Here is a 25,936-nt window from a genome sequence, read left to right on the forward strand (position 1 = left end):
AAAAGTCTGGGGCACATAGTGATATACAATTTTACTGAAGTTTGGTATTAAAGAATTACTCTGCATTTTATCAAATACAAGAAACTATTGGTCAGGAGGTCTTACCATTTATATTCCATGAAGAAAGAAAAATGACTGCCTGACAGTTGACAAGGTAGTGACTGTAACCCGGAATGATGGAATGTGAACAGATTTGTACCTTGGATTCTATGGCATGTGGTGCTGTGAAGCTGGTGTTTAGGAATGAGTGATTTCACCATGGGATGTTTCTAATATACCTCTTTGCACCCACATCATTGCAAGACCCTGTTCTGTTCTGAAAAGTTTATTTTCTTTTCTTTCAAGAGGTTGAGGAAGTGGTGGGCATCTTACTCTGTCGCCCAGGCTGGCGTGCAGTGGCATAATCTCAGCTCAATGCAACTTCCACCTTCCTGGCTCAAGCGATCCTCCCACCTCAGCCTCCTGAATAGCTGGGACCACAGGTGTGCACCACCACGCCCAGCTAATTTTTTGTATTTTTGGTACAGACAGGGTTTCATCATGTTGCCCAGGCTGGTGTCAAACTTCTAAGCTCAAGCAATCCACCCGACTTGGCCTTTCAAAGTGCTGGGATTCTAAGCATGAGCCACTATTCCTGGCCTGAAAAAAAGCGTGTTTCTTATGAGGGAAAAAATGGCCCCCTACTTCCCAAATAACTGAAGAACTCTAAGGTAATGACAATTTTTATCTAGAAAATAGAAATGTTGAATAAATTAAAGAGGAAAATGACAAATTTGGCATTGGCTCAGATATGCAATTCAAGAGATTCCACCATATGCTCAGTATAGACACAAGTAAAAGGGATTCTGGACTCAGTTTCAGCTGGTACTCCAACCAGCAGAAAAGCTACCCACTGAATGGAAGAGAGAAATTCTACCACTAAAGTTGGAAAGGTAATTAATTTGATACATGAATCTTTGCATAGGTAAAATGACGTGCTTAGGAAACATGATTCAAGAGGAAGCCAGTTCCATATTAAGAAGAGATAATTGATCTAATAAACTGACGAGGAGGCACACATTTCTGCTTCTCTGAAGAAAAGTTAACTACATTTGAGTTTTACCAAGTTAGTGCCTGATGTGTTTTAGTGTATGAAAGAACAAAATATTGAAAACTAGTCAAATTTTGTGGGTAGAGAATACCAGTATAGTGGAATGACTACTGATCTTAGCTTTACTCTAAACAAGGATTGGCTTAAGAATTTTAGATTCTTTGCATAATTCAAAAGTAATCAGAAGTGCCATCAGCTAACTTCACTGCCTTGAAGAAATGCATAGAAAAAGAGTTTTAGGTCAGAACAAGCTTTTATTGCAGCTGAAGCCAGCTTATATGGAATGAAAATATCTTCCCAGATTATATTTCCAAGGAGAAGAATCTAGTATCTGGGTTCAAGGCAGCTAGGGAAAAACACTCCTGTCTACTTTGTAGCAATGAATCAAACTCTGTACTTACAACCTGGCTTGTTTTAGCATTCTGTATACCTTTGGGTGTTAGGAGAAAACTTCTATGCATGTCTTATTCATGACCTAGTTGTCCAGTTTGTTCAAAATGGCTTGTTTTGTTTTTTTCTTTTTTCTTTTCTTTTTTGATACAGGATCTCTGTCACCCAGGCTGGAGCGCAGTAGCTCCATCATGGCTCTCCGCAGCCTTGACCTCCTGGGCTCGATTGATCCTCCCATGTCAGCCTCCTGAGTAGCTGGGACTGTAGGCGTGTGCCACCGCATCTAGCTAATTTCTTCTTATCATTATTTTTTTTGTAGAGACAGGGTTCGCCATGTTCACAAGGCTGGTCTCAAACTCCTGGGCTCAAGCGATCCACTTGCCTTGGCCTCCCAAAGTGCTGGAATTACAGGCTTGAGGCATCACATCCAGCCTAAAATGGTTTTTAAGTGGCTCTAGCAACTAATGGCAAGTGGGACGATTGCTGTAGTCTTTTGCCCATCTACATGGGGGAATAAAATTGAGGACTCAGCACAGCAAGCATATATAAAAAGGAAAGGCCAGGCACGGTGGCTTATGCCTGTAATCCCAGCACTTTGGAAGGCCAAGGCGGGTGGATCACAAGGTCAGGAGATCAAGACCATCCTGGCTAACATGGTAAAACCCCATCTCTACTAAAAATACAAAAACTTAGCCAGGCGTTGTGGCAAATACCCATAGTCCCAGGTACTTGGGAGGCTGAGGCAGGAGAATCACTTGAACCCAGGAGGCACAGGTTGCAGTGAGCCGAGATCGCGCCACTGCACGCCAGCCTGAGTGACAGAGTGAGACTACCTCTCAAAGAAAAAAAAAAAAAAAAAGGAAAAACGAGCATAGTTATTGTACAGGAGCATAGGATCCCAATATAAAACCTGAACAAAGTATCCTTCCCCCTCTTCTCTCAATTCTTCCCACAGAGCAAAGTGGTTTCTCAGTCAAATGGATGTGGCTGAGAACAACTATGGTTTTAATGGCTGGCTTTGGACCATGAGGTGAATATATTGCAACCCCATCAAGGTGCAGTCTAGGAATATCCAAAGGGATTGGGTTGGTAGTCTTAGTGTCACCTAAGAAGGTGCTGACCTCAGCAGCAGTTCCACTTCTGAGCAGGAAGATGGCTTTCCTTCCCTTTATTTCTGCCTTAGACACAGAGCCTGCTCCTCACCAACTCATTCCCACACTCCCCGGGTTCAAAATTAGAAACTTGCTTTGCATTGATCTGTTAATCCTTGGGCCTCAGCTTCTTTGAGCAGATCTTAATTATTGGTGCAACTGCTTTGTCTTCTTTGAGGAAACAGTTTAACTGTGAAAAACATTCATGCAATCAAGTTGTGCTGACTGTGACAATATCTTGGCACTCACAGTCCATAAGCATCTTGTTACTTGCCCTTCTTTGCTTATCTCCCAAGGTAAGATGACCACAAGCAGATCTTTAGGACATCTTTTCTGTGTCCTTAAAAAGCTGGAGATGTGACACCATTCATTTTGGGTTTGTTTCATAAGTGCATTGTGGCAGAAGTGGAGAAATAGCTTCCACTGCAGAATCATGAAGTATTAGCTAATCATAGACTTTATTCCATTTTACAGGGAAAATATTTTTACAGCAGAATTTCCAAATTTGAGGATTCATTAAGGGGACATTGTTATATGTCCCTTGCAAATGTCAAGGCTCTCCTGATTCTAGAAATTGTTTATCTGTCTTTACTGCTAAACTTGCACTGTTCAATATAGTATCCACTAACCCCATGTGGCTCTTGAGTACTTAATATGGCTAGTGTGAATTGAAATTTGCTGAAAGTATAAGATACTATATTTTAAACTTGGTAAAAAAAATTAATGTAAAATATATCACTCATTTTTATATTGATTATATGTTGAAATAATAGTTTAGATATAGTGGGTTAAAATATATAAACATTAATTTCACTGTTTTTAAATTTTCTTAACGTGGCTATTAGAACATTTAAACTCATAGTATATTTCCTCTTTTTTGTTATTATTATACTTTAAATTCTAGGGTACATGTGCACAACATGCAGGCTCGTTACATAAGCATACATGTGCCATGCTGGTCTGCTGCACCCATCAATCCCTCATTTACATTAGGTATTTCTCCCAGTGCTATCCCTCCCTCTGACTACCACCCCACAACAGGCCCCACTGTGTGATGTTTCTACCCTGTGACCAAGTGTTCTCATTGTTCAGTTCCCACCCATGAGTGAGAACATGTGGTGTTTAGTTTTCTGTCCTTGTGATGGTTTGCTCAGAATGATGGTTTCCAGCTTCATCCAAGTCCTCGCAAAGGACGTGAACTCATCCTTTTTTATGGCTGCATAGTGTTCCATGGTGTATATGTGCCACATTTTCTTAATCCACTCTATCATTGATGGACATTTGGGTTGGTTCCAAGTCTTTGCTATTGTGAATAGTGCCTCAATAAACATACGTGTGCATGTGTCTTTATAGTAGCATGATTTATAATCCTTTGGGTATATACCCAGTAATGGGATTGCTGGGTCAAATGGTATTTCTAGCCCTAGATCCTTGAGGAATCGCCACACTGTTTTCCACAATGGTTGAACTAGTTTACAGTCCCACCAACAGTGCAAAAGCATTCCTGTTTCTCCACATCCTCTTCACCATCTGTTGTTTCCTGACTTTTTAATGATCACCATTCTAGCTGGTGTGAGATGGTATCTCATTGTGGTTTTGATTTGCATTTCTTTGATGAACAATAATGATGAGCATTTTTTCATGTGTCTGTTGACTGCATAAATGTCTTCTTTTGAGAAGTGTCTGTTCATATCCTTTGCCTACTTTTTGATGGGGTTGTTTGTTTTTTTCTTGTAAATTTCTTTAAGTTCTTTGTAGATTCTGGATATTAGCCCTCTGTCAGATGCTTAGATTGCAAAAATTATCTCCCATTTTGTAGGTTGACTGTTCACTCTGATGGTAGTTTCTTTTGCTGTGCAGAAGCTCTTTAGTTTAATTAGATCCCATTTGTCTATTTTGGCTTTTGTTACCATTGCTTTTGGTGTTTTAGTCATGAAGTCCTTGCCCATGCCTATGTCCTGAATGGTATTGCCTAAGTTTTCTTCTAGGGTTTTTATGCTTGTAGGTCTAACATTTAAGTCTTTAATCCGTCTTGCGTTAATTTTTGTGTAAGGTGTAAGGAAGGGATCCAGTTTCAACTTTCTACATATGGCTAGCCAGTTTTCCCAGCACCGTTTATTAAATAGGGAATCCTTTCTCCATTTCTTGTTTTTGTCAGATTTATCAAAGATCAGATAGTTATAGATGTGTGGTGTATTTCGGAGTCCTCTGTTCTGTTCCATTGGTCTATATCTCTGTTTTGGTATTGGTACCATACTGTTTTGGTTACTGTAGCCTTGTAGTATAGTTTGAAGTCAGGTAGCCATGATGCCTCCAGCTTTGTTCTTTTGGCTTAGGATTGTCTTGGCAATGCGGGGTCTTTTTTGGTTCCATATGAACTTTAAAGTAGTTTTTTCCAATTCTGTGAAGAAAGTCATTGGTAGCTTGATGGGGATGGCATTGAATCTATAAATTACCTTGGGCAGTATGGCCATTTTCACTATATTGATTCTTCCTATTCATGAGCATGGAATGTTCTTCCATTTATTTGTGTCCTCTTTTATTTCATTGAGTAGTAGTTTGTAGTTCTCCTTGAAGAGGTCCTTCACATCCTTTGCAAGTTGAATTCCTGGGTATTTTATTCTCTTTGTAGCAATTGTGAATGGGAGTTCACTCATGATTTGGCTCTGTTTGTCTGTTTGGTACATAGGAATGTCTGTGATTTTTGCACATTGATTCTGTATCCTGAGACTTGGCTGAAATTGCTTATCAGCTTAAGGAGATTTGGGGCTGAGATGATGAGGTTTTCTAAATATACAATCATGTCATCTGCAAACAAGGACAATTTGATGTCTTCTTTTCCTAATTGAATACCCTTTATTGCTTTCTCCTGCCTGATTGCCCTGGCCAGAACTTCCAACACTATGTTGAATAGGAATGGTGAGAGAGGGCATCCCTGTCTTGTGCCAGTTTTCAAAGGGAATGCTTCCAGTTTTTGCCCATTCGGTATTATATTGGCTGTGGGTTTGTCATAAATAACTGTTATTATTGAGATATGTTCCATCATTACCTAGTTTATTGAGAGTTTTTAGCATGAAGGGCTGTTGAATTTTGTTGAAGGTCTTTTCTGCATCTATTGAGATAATCATGTGGTTTTTGTCTATGGTTCTGTTTATGTGATGGATTACGTGTATTTGTGTATGTTGAACCAGCCTTGCATTCCAGGGATGAAGCTGACTTGATCGTGGTAGATAAGCTTTTTGATATGCTGCTGGATTCTGTTTGCCAGTATTTTATTGAGGATTTTCACATCGATGTTCATCAGGGATATTGGTCTAAAATTCCCTTTTGTGTGTGTGTCTCTGCTAGGCTTTGGTATCAGGATGATGTTGGCCTCATAAAATGAGTTAGGGAAGATTCCCTCTTTTTTTATTGATTGGAATAGTTTCAGAAGAAATGGTACCAGCTCCTCTTTGAACCTCTGGTAGAATTCAACTGTGAATCCATCTGGTCCTGGACTTTTTTTGGTTGGTAGGCTATTAATTATTGCCTCAATTTCAGAGCCTGTTATTGGTCTGTTCAGAGATTCAATTTCTTCCTGGTTTAGTCTTGGGAGAGTGTAAGTGTCCAGGAATTTATCCATTTCTTCTAGATTTTCTAGTTTATTTGTGTAGAGGTGTTTATAGTATTCTCTGATGGTAGTTTGTATTTCTGTGGGATCAGTGGTGATATCCCCTTTATCATTTTTTATTGTGTCTGTTTGATTCTTCTCTCTTTTCTTCTTTATTAGTCTTGCTAGTGGTCTATCAATTTTGTTGATGTTTTTGAAAAACCAGCTCCTGGATTCATTGATTTTTCAAGGGTTTTTTGTGTCTCTATCTCTTTCAGTTCTGCTCTGATTTTAGTTATTTCTTGCCTTCTGCTAGCATTTGAATTTGTTTGCTCTTGCTTCTCTAGTTCTTTTAATTGTGATGTTAGGGTGTTAATTTTAGATCTTTCCTGCTTTCTCTTGTGGGCATTTAGTGCTATACATTTCCCTCTACACACTGCTTTACATGTGTCCCAGAGATTCTGGTACATTGTGTCTTTGTTCTCATTGGTTTCAAAGAACATCTTTATTTCTGCCTTCATTTCATTATTTACCCAGTAGTCATTCAGGAGCAGATTGTTCAATTTCCATGTAGCTGAGCAGTTTTGATTGAGTTTCTTAGTCCTGAGTTCTAGTTTGATTGCACTGTGGTCTGAGAAACAGTTTGTTGTGATTTCTGTTCTTTTTCATTTGCTGAGGAGTGGTTTACTTCCAGCAGTGTGTTCAATTTTGGAATAAGTGTGATGCAGTGCTGAGAAGAATGCATATTCTGTTGATTTGGGGTGGTGAGTTCTGTAGATGTCTATTAGGTCAGCTTGGTGCAGAGCTGAGTTCCAGTCCTGGATGTCCTTGTTAACCTTCTGTCGCGTTGATCTGTCTAATATTGACAGTGGGGTGTTAAAGTCTCCCATTATTATTGTGTGGAAGTCTAACTCTCTTTGTAGTTCTCTAAGGATTTGCTTTATGAATGTGGATGCTCTTGTATTGGGTGCATATCTATTTTGGATAGTTAGCTCTTCTTGTTGAATTGATCCCTTTACTATTATGTAATGTCCTTCTTTGTCTCTTTTGATCTTTGTTGGTTTGAAGTGTGTTTTATCAGAGACTAGGATTGCAACCCAAGCTTTTTTTTTTCACTTTCTATTTGCTTAGTAGACCTTCCTCCATCCCTTTATTTTGAGCCTGTGTGTATCTTTGCATGTGAGATGGGTCTCCTGAATACAGCACACTGATGTTTCTTGACTGTTTATCCAATTTGCCAGTCTGTGTCTTTTAATTGTGGCATTTAGCCCATTTACATTTAAGGTTAATATTGTTATGTGTGAATTTAATCCTGTCATTATGATGTTAGCTGGTTATTTTGTGCATTAGTTGATGCAGTTTCTTCCTAGTATCGATGGTGTTTACAATTTGGCATGTTTTTGCAGTGGCTGGTACCAGTTGTTCCTTTCCATGTTTAGTGCTTCCTTCAGGAGTTCTTGTAAGGCAGGCCTGGTGGTGACAAAAAACTCTTGGCATTTGCTTGTCTGTAAAGGATTTTATTTCTCCTTCACTTATGAAGCTTAGTTTTGCTGGATATGAAATTCTGGGTTGAAAAGTCTTTTCTTTAAGAATGTTGAATATTGGCCCCCACTCTCTTCTGGCTTGTAGAGTTTCTGCCGAGAGATCTGCTGTTAGTTTGATGGGCTTCCCTTTGTGGATACTCTGACCTTTCTCTCTAGCTACCCTTAACGTTTTCTCCTTCATTTCAACCTTGGTGAATCTGACAATTATGTGTCTTGGGGTTGCTCTTCTCGAGGAGTATCATTGTGGTGTTCTCTGTATTTCCTGAATTTGAATGTTGGCCTGCCTTGCTAGCTTGGGGAAGTTCTCCTGGATAATATCCTGAAGAGTGTTTTCCAACTTGGTTCCATTCTTCCTGTCACTTTCAGGTACACCAATCAAACATCGATTTGGTGTTCTCATATAGTCTCTTGTTTGTTGGAGGCTTTGTTAGTTTCTTTTTACTCTTTTTTCTCTAAACGTTTCTTCTCACTTTATTTCATTAATTTGATCTTCAATCACTGATACCTACCCTTTCTTCCACTTGATTGATTCAGCTGTTGAAGCTTGTGCATGCATCATGTAGTTCTCGTGCCATGGTTTCCAGCTCCATCAGGTCATTTAAGGTCTTCTCTTCACTGTTTATTCTAGTTAGTCGTTCATCTGATCTTTTTTCAAGGTTTTTAGTTTCCTTGTGATGGGTCCGAACATCCTCCTTTAGCTGGGAGAAGTTTGTTATTACCAACCTTCTGAAGCCTACTTCTGTCAACTCATCAAAGTCATTCTCCATCGAGCTTTGTTCTGTTGCTGGTGAGGAGCTGCAGTCCTTTGGAGAAGAAGAGGTGCTCTGGTTTTTAGAATTTTCAGCTTTTCTGCTCTGGTTTCTCCCCATCTTTGTGGTTTTATCTACCTTTGGTCTTTGATGTTGGTGACCTACAGATAAGGTTTTGGTGTGAATGTCCTTTTTGTTCATGTGGATCCTATTCCTTTCTGTTTGTTAGTTTTCCTTCTAACAGTCCCTCAGCTGCAGGTCTGTTGGAGTTTGCTGGGGGTCCACTCCAGACCCTGAGCAGTGGCTGCAGAACAGCAAATATTGCTGCCTGATCCTTCCTCTGGAAGCTTCATCCCAGAGGGGCACGCGCCTGTATGAGGTGTCTGTCAGCCCCTATTGGGAGGTGTCTTCCAGTTAGGCTACACAGGGGTCAGGGACCCGCTTGAGGAGGCAGTCTGTCCATTCTCAGAGCTCAAACACCATGCTGGAAGAACCACTGCTCTCTTCAGAGCTGTCAGACAGGGACGTTTAAGTCTGCAGAAACTTCTGCTGCCTTTTATTCAGCTGTGCCCCGCCCCCAGAGGTGGAATGTACAGAGGCAACAGGCCTTGCTGAGCTGCAGTGGGTTCCATCCAGTTTGAGCTTCCCTGGCCACTTTGTTTACCTACTCACGCCTCAGCAATGGCAGACGCCCCTCCCCTAGCTAGGCTGCCACCTCGCAGTTCTATCTCAGACTGCTGTGCTAGCAGTGAGCAAGGCTCCATGGGCATGGGACCTGCCGAGCCAGGTGTAGGATATAATCTCCTGGTGTGCTGTTTGCTGAGAGTGTTGGAAAAGCTCAGTATCTGGGCATCAGTGTCCTGATTTTCCAGGTACAGTCTGTCATGGCTTCCCTCAGCTAGGAAAGGGAAATCCCCCGACCCCTTGCGCTTCCTGGGTGAGAAGATATCCGCCCTGTTTTGGCTCGCCCTCCGTGGCCTGCACCCACTGTCCAACCGGTCCCAATGAGATGAACCAGGTACCTCAGTTGGAAATGCAGAAATCACCTGTCTTCTGCATTGATCACACTGGGAGCTACAGACTGGGAGCCGCAGACTGGAGCTGTTCCTATTCGGCCACCTTGGAATGTGCTCATAGTATATTTCTACTGGACAGAGTTTATCCATATTTGAGGCCAGGAAGAGTGACTGGCACATATTCATTTGATGCTCAGTTTATGTCTGATAAACCAAACTGTTGAACGGGAATGAATGGATAACAATTATAATGATTTTTTAAAGCAGCAATTTTAATGCTGTGGATTTGGAAAGTGATAGAGCAAAACAAGATAGATTATGTCAAGAAAACTTAAGATGTTTATTAATTTCTCTGGTATGCAGAGTTAGAACATATATAAAAAGAGATGTTAGCACTGGCTCCAGCTGCCTTCTCATGAGGTGTTCAGATGTACCCTGTAGAGCTGACCTTATTTTGGCCACTTATGATTCCTTTGCTCCTGTGCCTATACTCCAGTAGTTTGTTCAAGACAGACCCATTTTCAGAAAGGATTTTCCCTGTGTGCCATTTAGCTGTGGTTCTCATACTTTAATGCGCTTACGAATCACTTGCAAAGCCTATTATAAAACTAGATTCCCGGAATCATTCTCAGAGATTCAAGTTCACTAGGAAAGGAGTGGGGTCTAGGATTCTGTATATTAGAACCCCCAGAAGATTTCAATGCAAATGGCTAGTAAACAATACCTTGAGGAACACTGCCATATGGTATCATAATCTGGGAATAGCCCAATTTGCTCAGCAATTTTTGTTAACTATAACTATAAATAACACATATTATACTCTAATAACTTACTCTATGAAGGATTTAAATTAACAGGTATTTTAATAAGCAAAAATTAATTTAAAAGTCATAGTAAAGGAAATAATCAACAGAGTGAAAAGCTAACCTACAGAATAGGAGAAAATAGTTGCAAATCATATATTGGATAAGGGATCAATATCTGGAATATATAGAGAATTCCTGCAACTCAATAATAACAAAATGACCCAATTTAAAAATGGGCAAAAGACCTGCATAGACATTTCTCCAAGAAAATATACAAATGACAAAAAAATATGAAAAGTGCATGACATCACTAATCAGAGAACTGTAAACCAAAACCACGAGATACTACCTCACAATTCTTAGGATGGCTATTATTTTTTAAAATGGAAACAAGCACGTGGGGAAAGTAGAACCCTTGTATACTGTCAGTGGGCTTGAAATGGTACAGCTGCTGTGGAAACCAATATGGAGTTTCCTCAGAAAATTAAGTAGAGAACTGTATAATCCAGCAGTCAAAATTCTATGTATTTGTGCAAAAGAATTGAATACAGGATCTCAGAGAGATACATTAAGACCTCATTTAATATCATCGATACGTTCTTAGAAACTGCAGCTTTAGGCAAAATGACATAAACCATTTTTTTCTTATCAACATTATTATGAAACAGTATTATTTAGGACCTGGTGTATATCATTTTGCCTAAAGTTGCAGCTTCCAAGAACCTGTCAATGACTTTAAGTGAGAACTTAACTATACACTGTGTTTTTTGCAGCATTATTCTTAATAGCCAAGATGTGAAAGCAACCTAAATATCCATTGACACATGAATGGTTAAAGAAAGTGGTGTGTATATGTGTGTATACAACATTGCATATATACAATGCAATATTATTCAGCCTTAAAAAGGAAGTCCTGTCATATACTACAACACAGATGAACCTTAAATGTATTATGCTAAGTGAAGTAAGCCAATCACAAGAACACAAATACTGAGTGTTTGCATTTTTATGAGGTATCTAAAGTAGTCAACTTCATAGAATCAGAAACTAGAATAGAGGTTGCGGGGGGCTGCGGGAAGGGAAAATGGGGAGTTGTTCAATGGGTATAGAATTTCCGTCATGCAAGATGAAAAAATTCTAGAGATCTGTTGTACAACAATATTGTTGTACATTGTTAGCACTACTATAAGTATTGTTATTTATAGTAGTTAGCACTACTATAAGTATATTGTTAGCACTACTATACTGTACACTTTTAATAAACTTTTTTTACCATAATAAAAAAATGAATCAAAAAATACTAACTATCCTAATAGTTCATGGTGACATTGAACTCAAGAGTATGATAATTCCATTTCCTGTGAACAACCTCTTTTTATGAAAAATTTTGTTGGAAATTTCAAGCTAACTAAAGTAAATGTGTAGTTACAGTGAAGCTGTGTGGATGGCGAGAGGACTGGGTGTTAGTAGCCTCTCCATGATGCACTGAGTGGAGGGCAGAGCTTGCTTACCCTGAGTGTCATTCCCAAAGCAGCTTGTCCAGATATTTGGATGCTCTCCACAAGGAAGAGAAATGTTCATTACAGGATGCTGTCATTTCAGAGGCATCTGACACTCTGAAAATTCTCTTCTTCCTCTCTCTTGTCCCCATACCTGGAGCCTGGGATTTACACACCTTAATTTTGTTCCATTGAAATATTTTTAAATAGCCTAGGAAATCTTTAATCATTTTAGAAGTCCTGGTTGCCAGGACCCTTTCTAAGACCAAAGGAGAATGATTGGATTGATTTTTATGAAGCAGTCTGGACATTCATATGCTGTGAGCACTCACTCTGGCAGCCAGAGGTTTTGCCTCTGGCCAGCGACCATTCCTTTGAGTAGTGAGCTTTCTGTTCTCTCCGGTAACTGCTAGGCAAGTGGGCTAATGTGGCTAGGCTGGTGGGCCCTGCCTCTGGGGTGGGCTAGCTTCCATGAGTGGAGCACATAGAGTAAGGGCAGAGACATTGACTCCGGTATTTACTAACGAGATAAATATACGAGGCTAGGCTGGTAGATACATACTTTCCTCCTTTGTACCCTTCTTGGTATCTTATTCAAGCTTATCAACTCTTTTTTGGTTTTTATTTGGGATTTTTAAATTTTGTTCTATTTTTGTTTTTGTTTTTGCAATGTGCTGGTTTGTTTCTTTAAAAATGTTGATTATAAAATATTTCAAATATATAAAGAGGCATACAGATGCAATATACTCACCATCTAGCTTAGAAAAGAGAACATTATGTGTGCACTCAAAGCTGCAGTGTATCTCTCTCGAAACACATCCCACACCATCTACTGCCATGGTCTGCTGTCTGGAACTTAGTGTTCATCATTGCTAAGCAATTCTTTATACCTTTACCATATAATATTACATACCTCAACAACATATAGGATTGTTTTACATATTTTTAAGCTTTATATAAGTGGTATTATATTTTATATAGTCTTCTGCAACCTGCTTTTTCATTCAACCTGCCTGTTCACTTTTTAAACTTTACTTGGGATATTTGTTCCAGTGTTAGTTAGCTATATTGTTGTCATCACCAGTGTGCAGCATTACTGTATAATAGAGTTAGACCCTAAAATACAGCTAGAAATGGCTTAGATTGAAGCCTTTTATGTATGTCAAATTAATATGTAACTATAATATAGTGTGTAACTGTTAAACATATTTGTTTTATTTCAGGTTATAATATAACTTATCCTCTCATGCTTTTTTCCTGCCCCTTCTCCCCAAATCATCAACAGTAGAAGAAGAAAAAGAAAACATGTCAGGACACAAATGGTAAGTAATTTGTCATCTTTTCTAAACTGGGAAAGGCTAATAAAAGTAGAAAGCATATAGCATATGCTCAATAAGTGTCTATTGAATGGAAAAACAAGAGATACATTGGCAGTAAGTATCATGTTAGCCCTCACCAATACTGAGCCAAATTCAATATCTCTGTTAAATATGGTGTGAACACCAAGTAACAAAAAAAAATGTAAATTCTTATCTAATGTGCATTCTCTAAGAAATTCACTTATGTGTAACTTTTCTCTTGGGAATCTAATGATAGTTTTTCTTACCACCATTTTGTCTAATGTAATGAGTTGATGCATTTTTATTACTATCTTATTTATAACTTCTAACATTAGAGTTACAAGGGAATTTTATGTTAGGGTAGCTATAAAATAAAGAATGATTCTACAACCACACACCACTTTTACTTATTAATTTATAGTCATGACTTCAACGTTTCTGAACATTCAGGAACCAATCATTGTCGAAAGTAAATGATGCAGAATAAAGTAGATGTGGTAACCATTTGGCAATGTTAGCGCTGATATTTATGTGCCTATAACATATCTAAGCAGCGTGTTAAACCTCTTATAAGGTCCAGAGCTCTTCAAGCAGTGTTTGCAAATTCTTTTGAACCCATGACCCACCAAGCAAGCAGATCTTTGTGAACTTTTATTTTCTTTAATTCGTATCATGAAAAAAATGTGTTACATATTTTTCAAATGCACAATTAATAATAATAAGTGCTTTTTTTTTTTTTTTTTTTGAGGAGTCTCACTCAGTCACCTGGGCTGGAGTGCAGTGGCACAATCTCAGCTCACTGCAACCTCCGCCTCCCAGGTTCAAGCGATTCTCCTGCCTTAGCCTCCCAAGTAGCTGGGATTACAGGCATGTGCCACCACGTCTGGCTAATTTTTGTATTTTTAGTAGAGACAGGGTTTCACCATGTTGGCCAGGATGGTCTCGATCTTTTGACCTCGTTATCTGCCTGCCTCAGCCTCCCAAAATGCTGGGATTACAGGTATGAGCCACTGTGCCTGGCCAAAGAAGTCCATTCTATGTCCTACTCTTGAGAATTCCATTCCCCTGAAATAATCAGTCTTTGCAGTGTATCCTTCCAACCTTTTAATGTGCATATTCTGTAGAGAGATTATCTTTTACATAAGTGTTATACATATTTTATCTTATTTTCTCTGACATGAGCTCATAATATGACTTTTAAATAATGCAGAAAGATATAGACTATGAAAGTCTCCCATAATCCTTCTCTCTCCACTCTCCAAAGATAACCATTGTTAAGGAAGTCATCAGAAATGCCTTCTGACTTTTTAAGAATAAATGTGTAAATTGAAAATTATAAATTTAATGAAATTGTAAATGAAGGAAAGTAGGTTTTGAGATACTGGTATTTTGATATAGTCATATAAACAAACTCATGTTTCAGCCCAAGCCTGGCACATTTTGGGTGGTGATGGGATGGGGTAGAGGAAGGTACATCTCCACAGAGGAGAGTTGCCTGGGGGGTCAGGGTGGCCTTTGGGGCAGGGACTCTAGGTCAAAGAGGATGTGGACGAAGTAAGGGGAGGGATGGAACTCCATCAGCAAACTTTCCAGCCATATTCGGGGCACTCCAATCACTTTTACACAATTCCGTTTCATTTTCAGTTACTTTTGTTTCTTTTCTCTTTTTTCTTTTGTTTTTGAGTGACAGGGTCTCGCGCTGTATCCCAGGCTGAAGTGCAATGGTATGATCATGACTCCCTGCAGCCTCAAACTCTTGGGCTTGAACAATCCACACACTTGAATCTGCTGAGTAGCTTTGTGTCATAGGCCTATGCCACCACACCTGGCTAATTTTTTGTAGAGATGGGGTCTTACTATGTTGCCCAGGCTGGTCTCAAACTCCTGGCCTCAAGCAGTCCTCCTGCCTGGGCCTCCCAAAGTGCTAGAATTAAAGGCATGAGCCACCACGTCCAGCCAGTTTCTGATTTTTTCTCCACATACTTTTTTATTTGCTCTTCACTATGATCCTTCTGAAAAATGGTTTTTCATCTATATTTTAAGCATTTATATTCAAGAGTTTAAAGTTTTTAACATCAGAAGCCTGCAACCAATTTTAAATTTATTTTATTTTTATTTTATTGTGTTAAGAACAGTTAACATGAAGTCAACCCTCTTAAATTTTAGGTGCACAATACAGTATTGTTAACAATAGGCACCATGGGAATGGGCACAGTGGCTCATGTCTGTAATGCCAGCAGTTTGGGAGGCCGAGGAGGGAGGATCATCTGAGGTCAGGAGTTAGAGACCAGCCTGGCCAACATAGTGCAACCCCATCTCTACTAAAAACATACAAAATGTGGTGGGCGTGGTGGCATGCGCCTGTAATCCCAGCTACTCAGGAGGCCGAGGTAGGAGAATCGCTTGAACCTGGGAGGCAGAGGTTGCAGTGAGCCGAGATTGTACTACTGCACTCCAGCCTGGGCAACAAGAGTGAAATTCCATCTCCAAAAAAAAAAAAAAAAAAATAGGCACCATGTTGCACAGCAGATCTCTAGAGCTTATTCATCTTGCATAACTGAAACTTTATGCCCCTTGAATAGTAATTTCTCATTGCCTGCCATTCTACTCTCTGCTTCTGTGAGTTTGACTGTTTTAGATTCCTCTGTAACAGATCTTAGACATGCTGTTCTTCAGCCTCTTTTCTCTGCTTCCCTGCCATCACCTTGGTGTTGGCTATAGTGTTAGAGTGAAGAGAGTGTGTTGGTGTCTGGCTTTATCTCTGACTCACTGAGGTGACTTGGGCCGGTCACCCTGTCTGGCTTGACCTCACTGTCTCCACCTCTAAAAGGGGTGTGCTCAATCTGTTATATCTACATTCTTTTCAAGGGTTAGTTTTTTTATTTCCTGCAAGAGATTCTAAATTTCTCCACTCTGACTTTTAAGATTTTTGAGTCGGAAAGAGTTGATCAACTTTCTTGGTGTGACACCCATATAAGAAAGTGCTCATACATTTATCGATGTTGTAAATGTAAATGCATAATGGAAAGTCATGTTTAAAGAAATCATTTCACACTAAGATATCTTAATCTTTATGAAAGTCATGAATAAAATAGTTCTTTAAATGTTTTTAGCAGTTATCCCTGGGACTTACAGGATCGATATCCTCAAGATAAGTCAGTTGTAAATAAGATGCAGCAGAAGTATTGGGAGACGAAGCAGGCCTTTATTAAAGCCACAGGGAAGAAGGAAGATGAACATGTTGTTGCCTCTGACGCAGACCTGGACGCCAAGCTAGAGGTGAGCTCTTTATTGCTGTCAGCTCCAACGCAGCCACCTTGCTAGGGTCAAGGTCCTAGAGTGTACACACCGAGGCACAGCTAGGTATGCTTTGTATTTGAAGATGAGGAAAATCTAGGATTAGGTAAACTCAATCCCAGCATATTTATTAAAACCTACAAATTCTCACATAACCACCATGTCTCAGTTACTTCATATTTCAAGAACATAGTGGCAATGCATTGCCTGTGGTAAATTCTCAATAAGTGTTTTTTGGGAAAAGTAATGCAATCAAAGAGCTGCTGCTAGTCATAGCTGAGAAGTCGGATTTAGAACACTAGAATCTGGCAAATGTTAAATTTTTTTTTTTTTTTTTTTTTTTTTTTGAGACGGAGTCTCGCTCTGTCGCCCAGGCTGGAGTGCAGTGGCCGGGTCTCAGCTCACTGCAAGCTCCGCCTCCCGGGTTCACGCCATTCTCCTGCCTCAGCCTCCGGAGTAGCTGGGACTACAGGCGCCCGCCACCTCGCCCGGCTAGTTTTTTTTTGTATTTTTAGTAGAGACGGGGTTTCACCATGTTAGCCGGGATGGTCTCGATCTCCTGACCTTGTGATCCGCCCGTCTCGGCCTCCCAAAGTGCTGGGATTACAGGCTTGAGCCACCGTGCCCGGCAAATGTTAAATTTTTTTAAAAAAAGAACTCAGGTAAAAAGTCATGGAAAGTAGAGTCTAATAAGTTTTGTATTGGACCCTGGAAAATTCTAAAATAAATAAGGAGATATTTAGTTAAACTAGTTAACAATATAGTAAGCCAGATTTAGATATGGTTGATTTAGCATATTAATATAAGAAGGCCCACTAACTCCCTGTCTTGCTGGACATTTCTGCCAATAGTTTAGATTAAAATTTTGAAAGCATACCTATCATTTCTATAAATAACAGGGCACTGAGAGGAATAATATCTTAGATGGTCTGCTAAGGATTCAAAATGAACTCAAATTTTAATATATACACTAAGGTTAATGAACTGAACATTTAATGGGACTAAAAAAGCCCAAGATTTCAAAAAGCTTTCTGAGAAGAGTGTCCGGGATGGTGGAAACCATAGTTATTGTACATCAGAGAGGGTTAAGGGGAAATGTTAGTCGTCAATTACTTGGGAAGCTCTGTCATGTGAAAAGGGGTGAGATTCATTCTAAGCACATGAGGGTAGACCAGACCCAGGAAGAACTTTGTAATGTTAAGGCTGTCCTGTGAGAACTGGGCTGCTTTTGAGGTTAGGACTATCCTGTGAGATGGATCTGGGCTACTATTCTACCTACTATCTGCTGTAACTTTAGGAGAACTATACTCAATTTCTCATATCCTCGTTTTCTTAATGCATGAAATAGAGAAATTAATACCTACTTATTACAGCTCTTATCAAGATTAAAGTAGGTAACAGAGTGATGGCTAATGTTTGTTAGTGTTTATAAATATTATACTAACATGTTTATAAACATAACTAATGTTTATTAGTAATTCATGTTTATGAGTGTGTTTTATGTCCTAGGAACCATTTAGACCGCATTCCATATGGTATCTCTAGTACATAGCAAAGCTCCTGACCCACTGGTCCTTCCTTGCCGTCCTGCATTTCCTTTCTTCCACATGCTTACATCGCCCTCACCACCATCCAGCCATGATGGCCTTGTCTCAGTTCTCAGTCCACAACCAGCCAAGTTCACACCCATTAGAGCGTTTGCTGGCTTCCACCTGGACACTGTTTCCCCACATCTTCCCTTCTCATAGTTCAGGTTTCAGCCTAAAGGTCATGCTGCTTCAAGTCACTGCCTGTCTACCTCTGCTCCCCACCTACCCCACCCCTGCTCACTGTCTAACACATGACCTTGTTTTATTTTATTCATAGTACTCATCTCTCACTGAATTACCTTGGGTGTTCAACTCTTTGCCCACCTTCCCTCCACTATGAGATCAAATTCCATATTAGCCTATTCACCACGTATCCCCAGCCACACACAGAATACACATTCAATAAGTACTAACTGAATAAGGGTATGTATTAGTGCAATTAATATCAGTTCTCAGCTCTTTCCTTCTGCAATTGGAAATTTTGAGATAGAAACTGGTTTTGACAAGGATGTTCTAATGGAGATTTCTGCAATGGAAGAAAGTAGAACTAGGAAGCATCTGTTTCGATTTTTATGTTCTAAATACAGTGTAAATTATTATAAACATATATGCTTTTTATATATCATAGTTTTTTCTTAAGAACCTAGTAAATACATGCCTTATTCAAAAGGTAATTTAATATGTTAATTACAAATATATTAAACATTATATGTAGGCTCTTGCAGCAGTATTTTGGCTGAACCAAATGTCCTTTAATCAAAATAGCTGCTCTCCTAGGTTTGTAGCATCCAGAGTACTTAGCTGTGACAAATAATTTAGCACATGATAGGGGTTTCTGTTGCAGAAATGTTAATACTGATGTTGCTGTGTATAGAGAGGATGGATTCCATCCATGAAACATATGAAAATGATGTGAAAACCTCTTGAATGTGTTCATACCTTGAGTTATCCATAGAAGGCTAACTTATAAACCAAGAAATTTTATTCTTCTGGCACAGAAAACTTGTGTGCCAAGCTATAATAATGGTCAGATGCTATTGCAATCTGTTGGAAAGTTAATATAGAAATGTTGCACTGAGTTTTAATATTTGTCCACATTGCTTGCTAATGAAATCCTTTTCTGAAAAACAGCTCTTCAGTACAGTAACTGACAAAAAGTAATCTCTGCTGACAGAAATCTTCTTGCCAGAGTCACTCTGCCACAGCAGAGTGGACTGATTAGATGATGGAAATGTTTCTTATCTTGCCTTGGGCATGATTATGTTAGTATATATAATTGTCATAACTCACAGAACTGAACATTCCAGAGCTGTGCATTTTAGTGCATTTAATTTATACCTCAATTTATTTATTTATTTTTTTTTTTTTTTGAGACGGAGTCTGGCTCTGTTGCCCAGGCTGGAGTGCAGTGGCCGGATCTCAGCTCACTGCAAGCCCCGCCTCCCGGGTTCACGCCATTCTCCTGCCTCAGCCTCCCAAGTAGCTGGGAGTACAGGCGCCCGCCACCTCGCCCGGCTAATTTTTTTTGTGTTTTAGTAGAGACGGGGTTTCACCGTGTTAGCCAGGATGGTCTCGATCTCCTGACCTCGTGATCTGCCCGTCTCGGCCTCCCAAAGTGCTGGGATTACAGGCTTGAGCCACCGCGCCCGGCCGATATACCTCAATTTTTAAAAAGTGAACGGTAACAACAGAACAACTCCTAGACATACTTTTTGAACGTCCTTGCTCCTGTGTTCAGGAAATACTATGTGTTAGTGGGTTTTGATTCAGAATACTGAAAGAAAACACTTGCTAAGGGACAGATTCAGACTGCTGATTTTCTGTTTTGTTTTACGGCTCTTTACTAAACAGGTGGAAGATGCAATTTAATGAAATGGGAATTAGCAAATTTATATTCTTTATAACCAAGTTTTAAGCATTCCTAGAAATGGTTTTTTAAGTATATATGCATGCATCTGTTTTTATTAATTTAGTCATATTTATAATGAAACAGATCATCTGTGTTCACTCAAATGTAGAAGTGCTTTATGATACCATTATAGAATTTCTGCACCACTGCGGCCAGTGAACTAGGAGAGAGAAAGAGGGAAAACCTTGCCCTGCCTTAGTGAGTAGCTCCACAGAGGCAGGATGTTTACCTGCCGGGTTTTCTCATTGATACCATATCTCGTCCCTAAGTTAGTGGGCAAAGGGTGGAGAAAGTGTGAAGTCTGTTCTGTCTTTTCTTGAGCTATCTCAGTTTCGGAAACAAAGGCTGGAAACAACATGCATTGAAATCAAGTTAGATTCTTCTCAGCACAGCCCCATCTGCCTTTCCCCCAGTTTCCTCTAGTATGGCCACAGCATGGCATTATATTTTCTCTCTGTATGTTTTATGAAATTGTTGGGAAAATAAGGAGTATTGGGGACTGCTTGCCCAACATCATTTTATCAGATGTTTTCTAAATACATAGGACATCCAGCTGATTGATTTTGTTTGCTTTATCCAGTTGTTTAAGCATGCCATAAAATACATTAGGATCACAAAATAAGTTAACATCAACTTCTAAATATGCTTAATTGACAGATCCCCCATTTAAAAAAAAAACACAGCAAGTGGTGAAAGGAATAAATTTGATTATGAATGAATATTGGGTCTGGTTTACCAAGTCATCTAACTGGACCCTTCACTTAGGATTTCTGTTTTCAGCTATTATTTCAGTAGACCGGAGGATATAACTGTTCTGCAGATCTTAATTTAAGTTGCAGAGATGGTGAATTCCAATAAATATAGAATAATAGTAGATATTTAAAGGCTTTGGTCACAGTTTCTATATAGTGCACCACATAACACTAAGCATACTTAGACATGTGGTCTTGTTTTTGGCAAATTGAACACTGTGGTTGTGTTCAATGTAATTATTTTTTATCTCACCACTGTCTATTTTATTTTGCGTTTTGTTTGTATTTTTATTACAGCTGTTTCATTCAATTCAGAGAACCTGTCTGGACTTATCGAAAGCAATTGTACTCTATCAAAAGAGGATATGTTGTAAGTATGACATCAGTATGAATATCGATCAAATAGTAAGAAATAGCAGGGTATTTTGTCTTGATACATCATTTCAGATGCTTAGGAAACTAAGGGTGTTTGTCTATGTCTTTAGGCAGTTGGGAGGAGAGTCTCTAATAATTTTATCGGTAAGATACATAACTTGTTTATCTTTCAAAGCAAGTATCATACTAGGAGAATTCTGTTTGGATCTCCCATGGATATGGACATGCCATTTATTTTCCCAATTATAAAAGAGTTTTCTCAGTTTGTATCTTGGGCTTTTTACCTTCAGGGGTTTTTTTTTATGTGATTATCTTCACTCTCTGATACACAGTTTTGTTCCTTTTAAGATAACAAACAGAGACAGAAGGCACATACAGTTAATTTGTTGATATTTTGTTGACAACATTTCTTCATGAATGTTTTTTGTATTGGATATTAGGTTCCTACAGAACGATATTTTCATATAGGCAGACTGTCTTAAAAGCATTAACAACAAAGTTATCTCTGAAACACTAATATCAATTATATGTTAGTACATTTTTAAGTTTCCACTTGTAGGTCATTTTAATAATATAATCTCTGTATTTTTGAGACTAGACTATGGGAAGTCTTTCTGTTGCTGACTGCTGACAAACCCCTTTTCAGTAATCACAGATTTTCTACATCAGTAGAAAATTTTTCTACGTCATTTTTCTACATCATTTTTCTACATCAGTAATATTTTTCTACATCAGTAATATTTTATTAAGACAATCATTTTGGTAGACTGAGTGCATTGGCTCACATCTGTAATCCCAGCATTTTAGGAGGTCGAGGCAGGAGGATCACTTGAAGCCAGGAGTTTGAGACCAGCCTGGGCAACAAAGTGAGACCCCCATCTCTACAAAAAATAAAAATACCTAAAAATTATCCGGGTACCATGGCATGTGCCTGCAGTCCCAGCTACTCAGGAGGCTGAGGCAGGAGGATCACAGTGACCTATAATGAGCCATTGTGCTCCAGCCTGGGCAACAGAAGGTGACTGTCTCTTTAAAAAAAAAAATTACTTCAGGAAAGTCCAAAATCATTGTATGTAGAGGCAGTATTTTATAAATCATCTATGTTAATATTTCCTAAGTGTTTGCGCTAAGACTTCTCCAGGGCTGCAACTCCAGGTCTTAATCTGTGAGGAAATTAATACACATGACCACCGCTCCCCTATTTATCTTTCCTGCATCCAGTCAGTCTCAAATGCTGGTGTTTTGCCTCCTAAATAGCTCTCAGATTCTCCTTCCTCTCTCCGTCTTCTCTGCCACTACGTTGGTTCAGGCCACCACCATTGCTCTCTCATTTGGTTTACTAATCATCTTCCTCACTGATCTTGCCTCCACCTCTGCTTTCTCTAGCCTATTGTCTGCACTGCTGTCAATCAAAGTACACTTTTAAACCCGATCAGATTCTTCCTTGGCTTAAACCTTGTGTTCTGGGAACTACTGGTCAAACTTCTTCTTACTATATCCACCATCCCCCTAGTACTCACCAGGAAATGAATCATTTTAATTTTTATGGTAGAAAACAAAATAATTTAGAAAATTGTAACTTTAATTTTTTAAGTAAGTCACATGAAGTTGGTGTGTCCACTTTTCATTAAACAATACATATTGTAACAAGGGAAGAAAAGAAGGATGTTTGCATATTTTCTGTAAATAGTGATTCTCTAAACAGAAATTATGTTTTCCACCTATATTAATGTTTCTAAAAGAATATAGAGGCCGGGCGCGGTGGCTCAAGCCTGTAATCCCAGCACTTTGGGAGGCCGAGGCGGGTGGATCACGAGGTCAGGAGATCGAGACTATCCTGGCTAACATGGTGAAACCCCGTCTCTACTAAAAATACAAAAAACTAGCCGGGCGTGGTGGCGGGCGCCTGTAGTCTCAGCTACTTGGGAGGCTGAGGCGGGAGAATGGCGTGAACCCGGGAGGCGGAGCTTGCAGTGAGCCGAGATCACGCCACTGCACTCCAGCCTGGGAGACACAGCGAGACTCCGTCTCAAAAAAAAAAAAAAAAGAATATAGAGGAAAAACTTCCCCCTAAACCACCTCAGAGTAGTTAATAGAATTATAATGGAACACCATCAAGGCTCATAATTATCTTGTAATATAAAAGGTTAGAATAATGTCCCCACCCTTGAAATAGTCACCTGGTTGTGCCAGCAGAGCTGGCTGTGGATGGTGGCTAAGCCCTTTCATGTCTACCCACTAAGCTCATGTGAGCCATGCCATCTCAATAGAGACAGGAAGGAGGAGTTCTGCCCTGCTTGGTCTTGAAAGAGATCCCAATTTGATAGAAGACTAAAAATAGTATGGTTAATTGAGGATGTTGCTATGTAGCTATCAAAGAAACAAAAATGAGGAAAATCTGTGAACTAATATGGAGTGATTTGGAGGATATGCTTTTAAGTGAAAGAAGCAAAAGATAAAAGCGTATCTATAGTATGCTATCCTTCATGCAAGCAAGAAGGTGATACAAAATATAAATGTAAAAAAAGGTAATATATATAGACTGTGTGTATTACCATTTTTTTACATTACATTTTACCATCTATATCTATATCTAGAGAGCAAGCCTGCTCATTGTGCAAAGGATATTTAGGAAGGATAAACCAGAAACGAAAGAGACTGGATACCAGTGGTGAGTGAGGATGGGAAAAGGGTTGAGAATGGAGGAGCAAAGGTGAGGAGGGAGCTGTACCTTCCTAAGGTACCTTCCTATAGCTTTGATCCCTAAAACCATAGTGACATTTCATAGACTCAAAAATACTTAAATCCAGCCAGCCAGATGTGGGAAAATCTAAAATGGAATGCAAACAGTAATAAATGAACCTAATTGCATTATAAATGAATAACATTGTCACAGTGACTGGAATTGAGAAAAACAAGAACTAACCTCAATAGTTTTGGAACATAATTATTTTTAACTAGATTCTGAAGCTAAACACAAAAGGAATTATACATGGAAGCCATACTCTCATTGGTAAATTTGTTTCTTATAGGAATATGGGTTAGCAATGCTGAAACTACATTATGCAAATATTGAAGTTGAACTATCTGTAAAGACATTGTGGATGATGAGAGCCAGGTTTCTCACTCCCTACATTAGAAAGAAGTTACCGATAAAGAAAAGGAGAAGCTAGAAGGAACACTGTGGTGTTGCACTGGCATCAAAGGTGCCACTCTGAAGTCATTGTTTTTAATATCTATACAGATAGATACATACAGAAATAAATGCAGATGAGGGCATATGCATGGGTTAGTGTACATTCATATATTTCTTGCTTCTTTGAGCTGACATGACCTAGAAGCACTAACACCCCATAGCAGTGAGTACATCTGGCATCCAGATCTTGCTTTCTAAATACCTTTCCCCAGTAAAAGAAATGCTCCTTGGAGAAGTGGTTGATTCTAGGATTGGGGCAGGGAAAATTCAAAATGCACCTGTATTATTTGTAACACTAGAACATAAGGAAGTGCTTGAGAAAGGATATGTTGAAAGGACATGGGAGCAAACCTATGATCAAAACTGGCACAATTTGAGCAACAAACTAAATAATGATAAATAATGCTAGTATTGAATTATAACCCGTAGAATAAAATTAATTTCCCTTAAGTCTATATGAAGAGAGAGAGATAAATGGTGGAGAAGGGACAGCTTTGTCTCATAAAATAATTTCAGTTAATTAATGGAAAGAATGAGGGAACTACAAAATCACCATTAGGCAAACACCACAGTGAGAATTGTGACAGGTGAGATTCGCTGAAGAGTGTTAGAATTAGTGAGTGAAAGTTCAAGGAGAAAATGGACATTTGCATCGTCTCATGTATTCCCCCCAAGATTTTTAATGATTATAAAAGAAAAAAAAATTCTTAACTTTACAGTGGAGAAACCCAGCAGATACCTCCTTAACCAAGCGGTTGAGCTTGACATCATGAGTGATGAGGTACACTGATGTCATGTAACCTCTGATGCTGTGCACTAAGAAAGACTCTTCAGCACTGTGTATCCTTCCCAAATATCCATAACCCCAGCCTAATTCTGAGAAATCAGACAAACCCAATTGAGGCACATTCTACAAAATATCTAACCAGTACTCTTAAAATCTGTCAGTCATGAAAGATAAAGACAAAGGAACAGTCACAGATTTAAGAGACTAAGGAAACTCAGTATTTTGGTGCCAGGCGAGACCCTAGATTGGATCCTATAACAGAAAAAGAATGTTAATGGAAAAACTGGTAAAATTCAAATAAGGGCTATAGGTTAGTTGATAGTACCAGTGTTAATTTCCTAATGTTGATTATTGTACCGTGATTAGGTAAGATGTAAATATAAAGGGATGCTAGGGAAAAGTAAGTACTAGGGGATGTTAGGGAAAGGTATACAGGAACTCTATATACTGTTTGTAATTTTTCTGTAAGTCTATCATTATTTCAGAATAAAAGGTTTAATACAGGTAAATTGGATCACATTGCTCCCCTACTTTTAAAAGCCTCCAATAACACATAAAATGGAATCTGACTCCCATTCTTATTATACATAGGACATGATCTGGCCCCAGTTCACCTCTTCAGCTACCTTTTCCCTTGTCCACCAAACTCCTGAGGCCTTTTGCACTGGATGTTCCTGCTGCCCGGAAGGTCCCTGCTCTCATAGTCCCAAGACTATTGTCATTCAGAACTCAGCCTAATGGTCACCTGCTCAGAGACACCTTCCCTGATTACCTTGTCTAAGGCAGCTACCAACCACTCACTCTTACGCCCCATCTCTCATTGCTCTCCCTGGTATTTTTCTTTTTCGTGTTTCGTG

The 25,936-nt window shown here is 39.1% G+C and overlaps 1 protein-coding gene across 27 annotated transcripts in view; it reads left to right on the forward strand.

The window, feature by feature from the left end:
- ICA1 (islet cell autoantigen 1) overlaps nt 1-25,936 on the forward strand; it is a 156,422-nt gene that overhangs the window by 13,428 nt on the left and 117,058 nt on the right. For 6 of the 27 annotated variants that reach the window (XM_015447696.4, XM_045388855.3, XM_045388847.3 and 3 more), the window contains exons 2-4: nt 13,120-13,156; nt 16,288-16,453; nt 21,019-21,091. In XM_015447696.4, coding sequence (XP_015303182.1) covers nt 13,140-13,156; nt 16,288-16,453; nt 21,019-21,091 — 256 coding nt within the window. In that variant the 5' untranslated portion in view covers nt 13,120-13,139. Of the gene's footprint in view, nt 1-525; nt 711-13,057; nt 13,157-16,287; nt 16,454-21,018; nt 21,092-25,936 lie in introns of those variants that run through there. The other 21 variants (XM_005550117.4, XM_045388853.3, XM_045388851.3 and 18 more) reach the window with 7 other exon arrangements.

The sequence above is a fragment of the Macaca fascicularis genome, chromosome 3, assembly GCF_037993035.2.
Source record: "Macaca fascicularis isolate 582-1 chromosome 3, T2T-MFA8v1.1".
Taxonomy (NCBI): domain Eukaryota; kingdom Metazoa; phylum Chordata; class Mammalia; order Primates; family Cercopithecidae; genus Macaca; species Macaca fascicularis.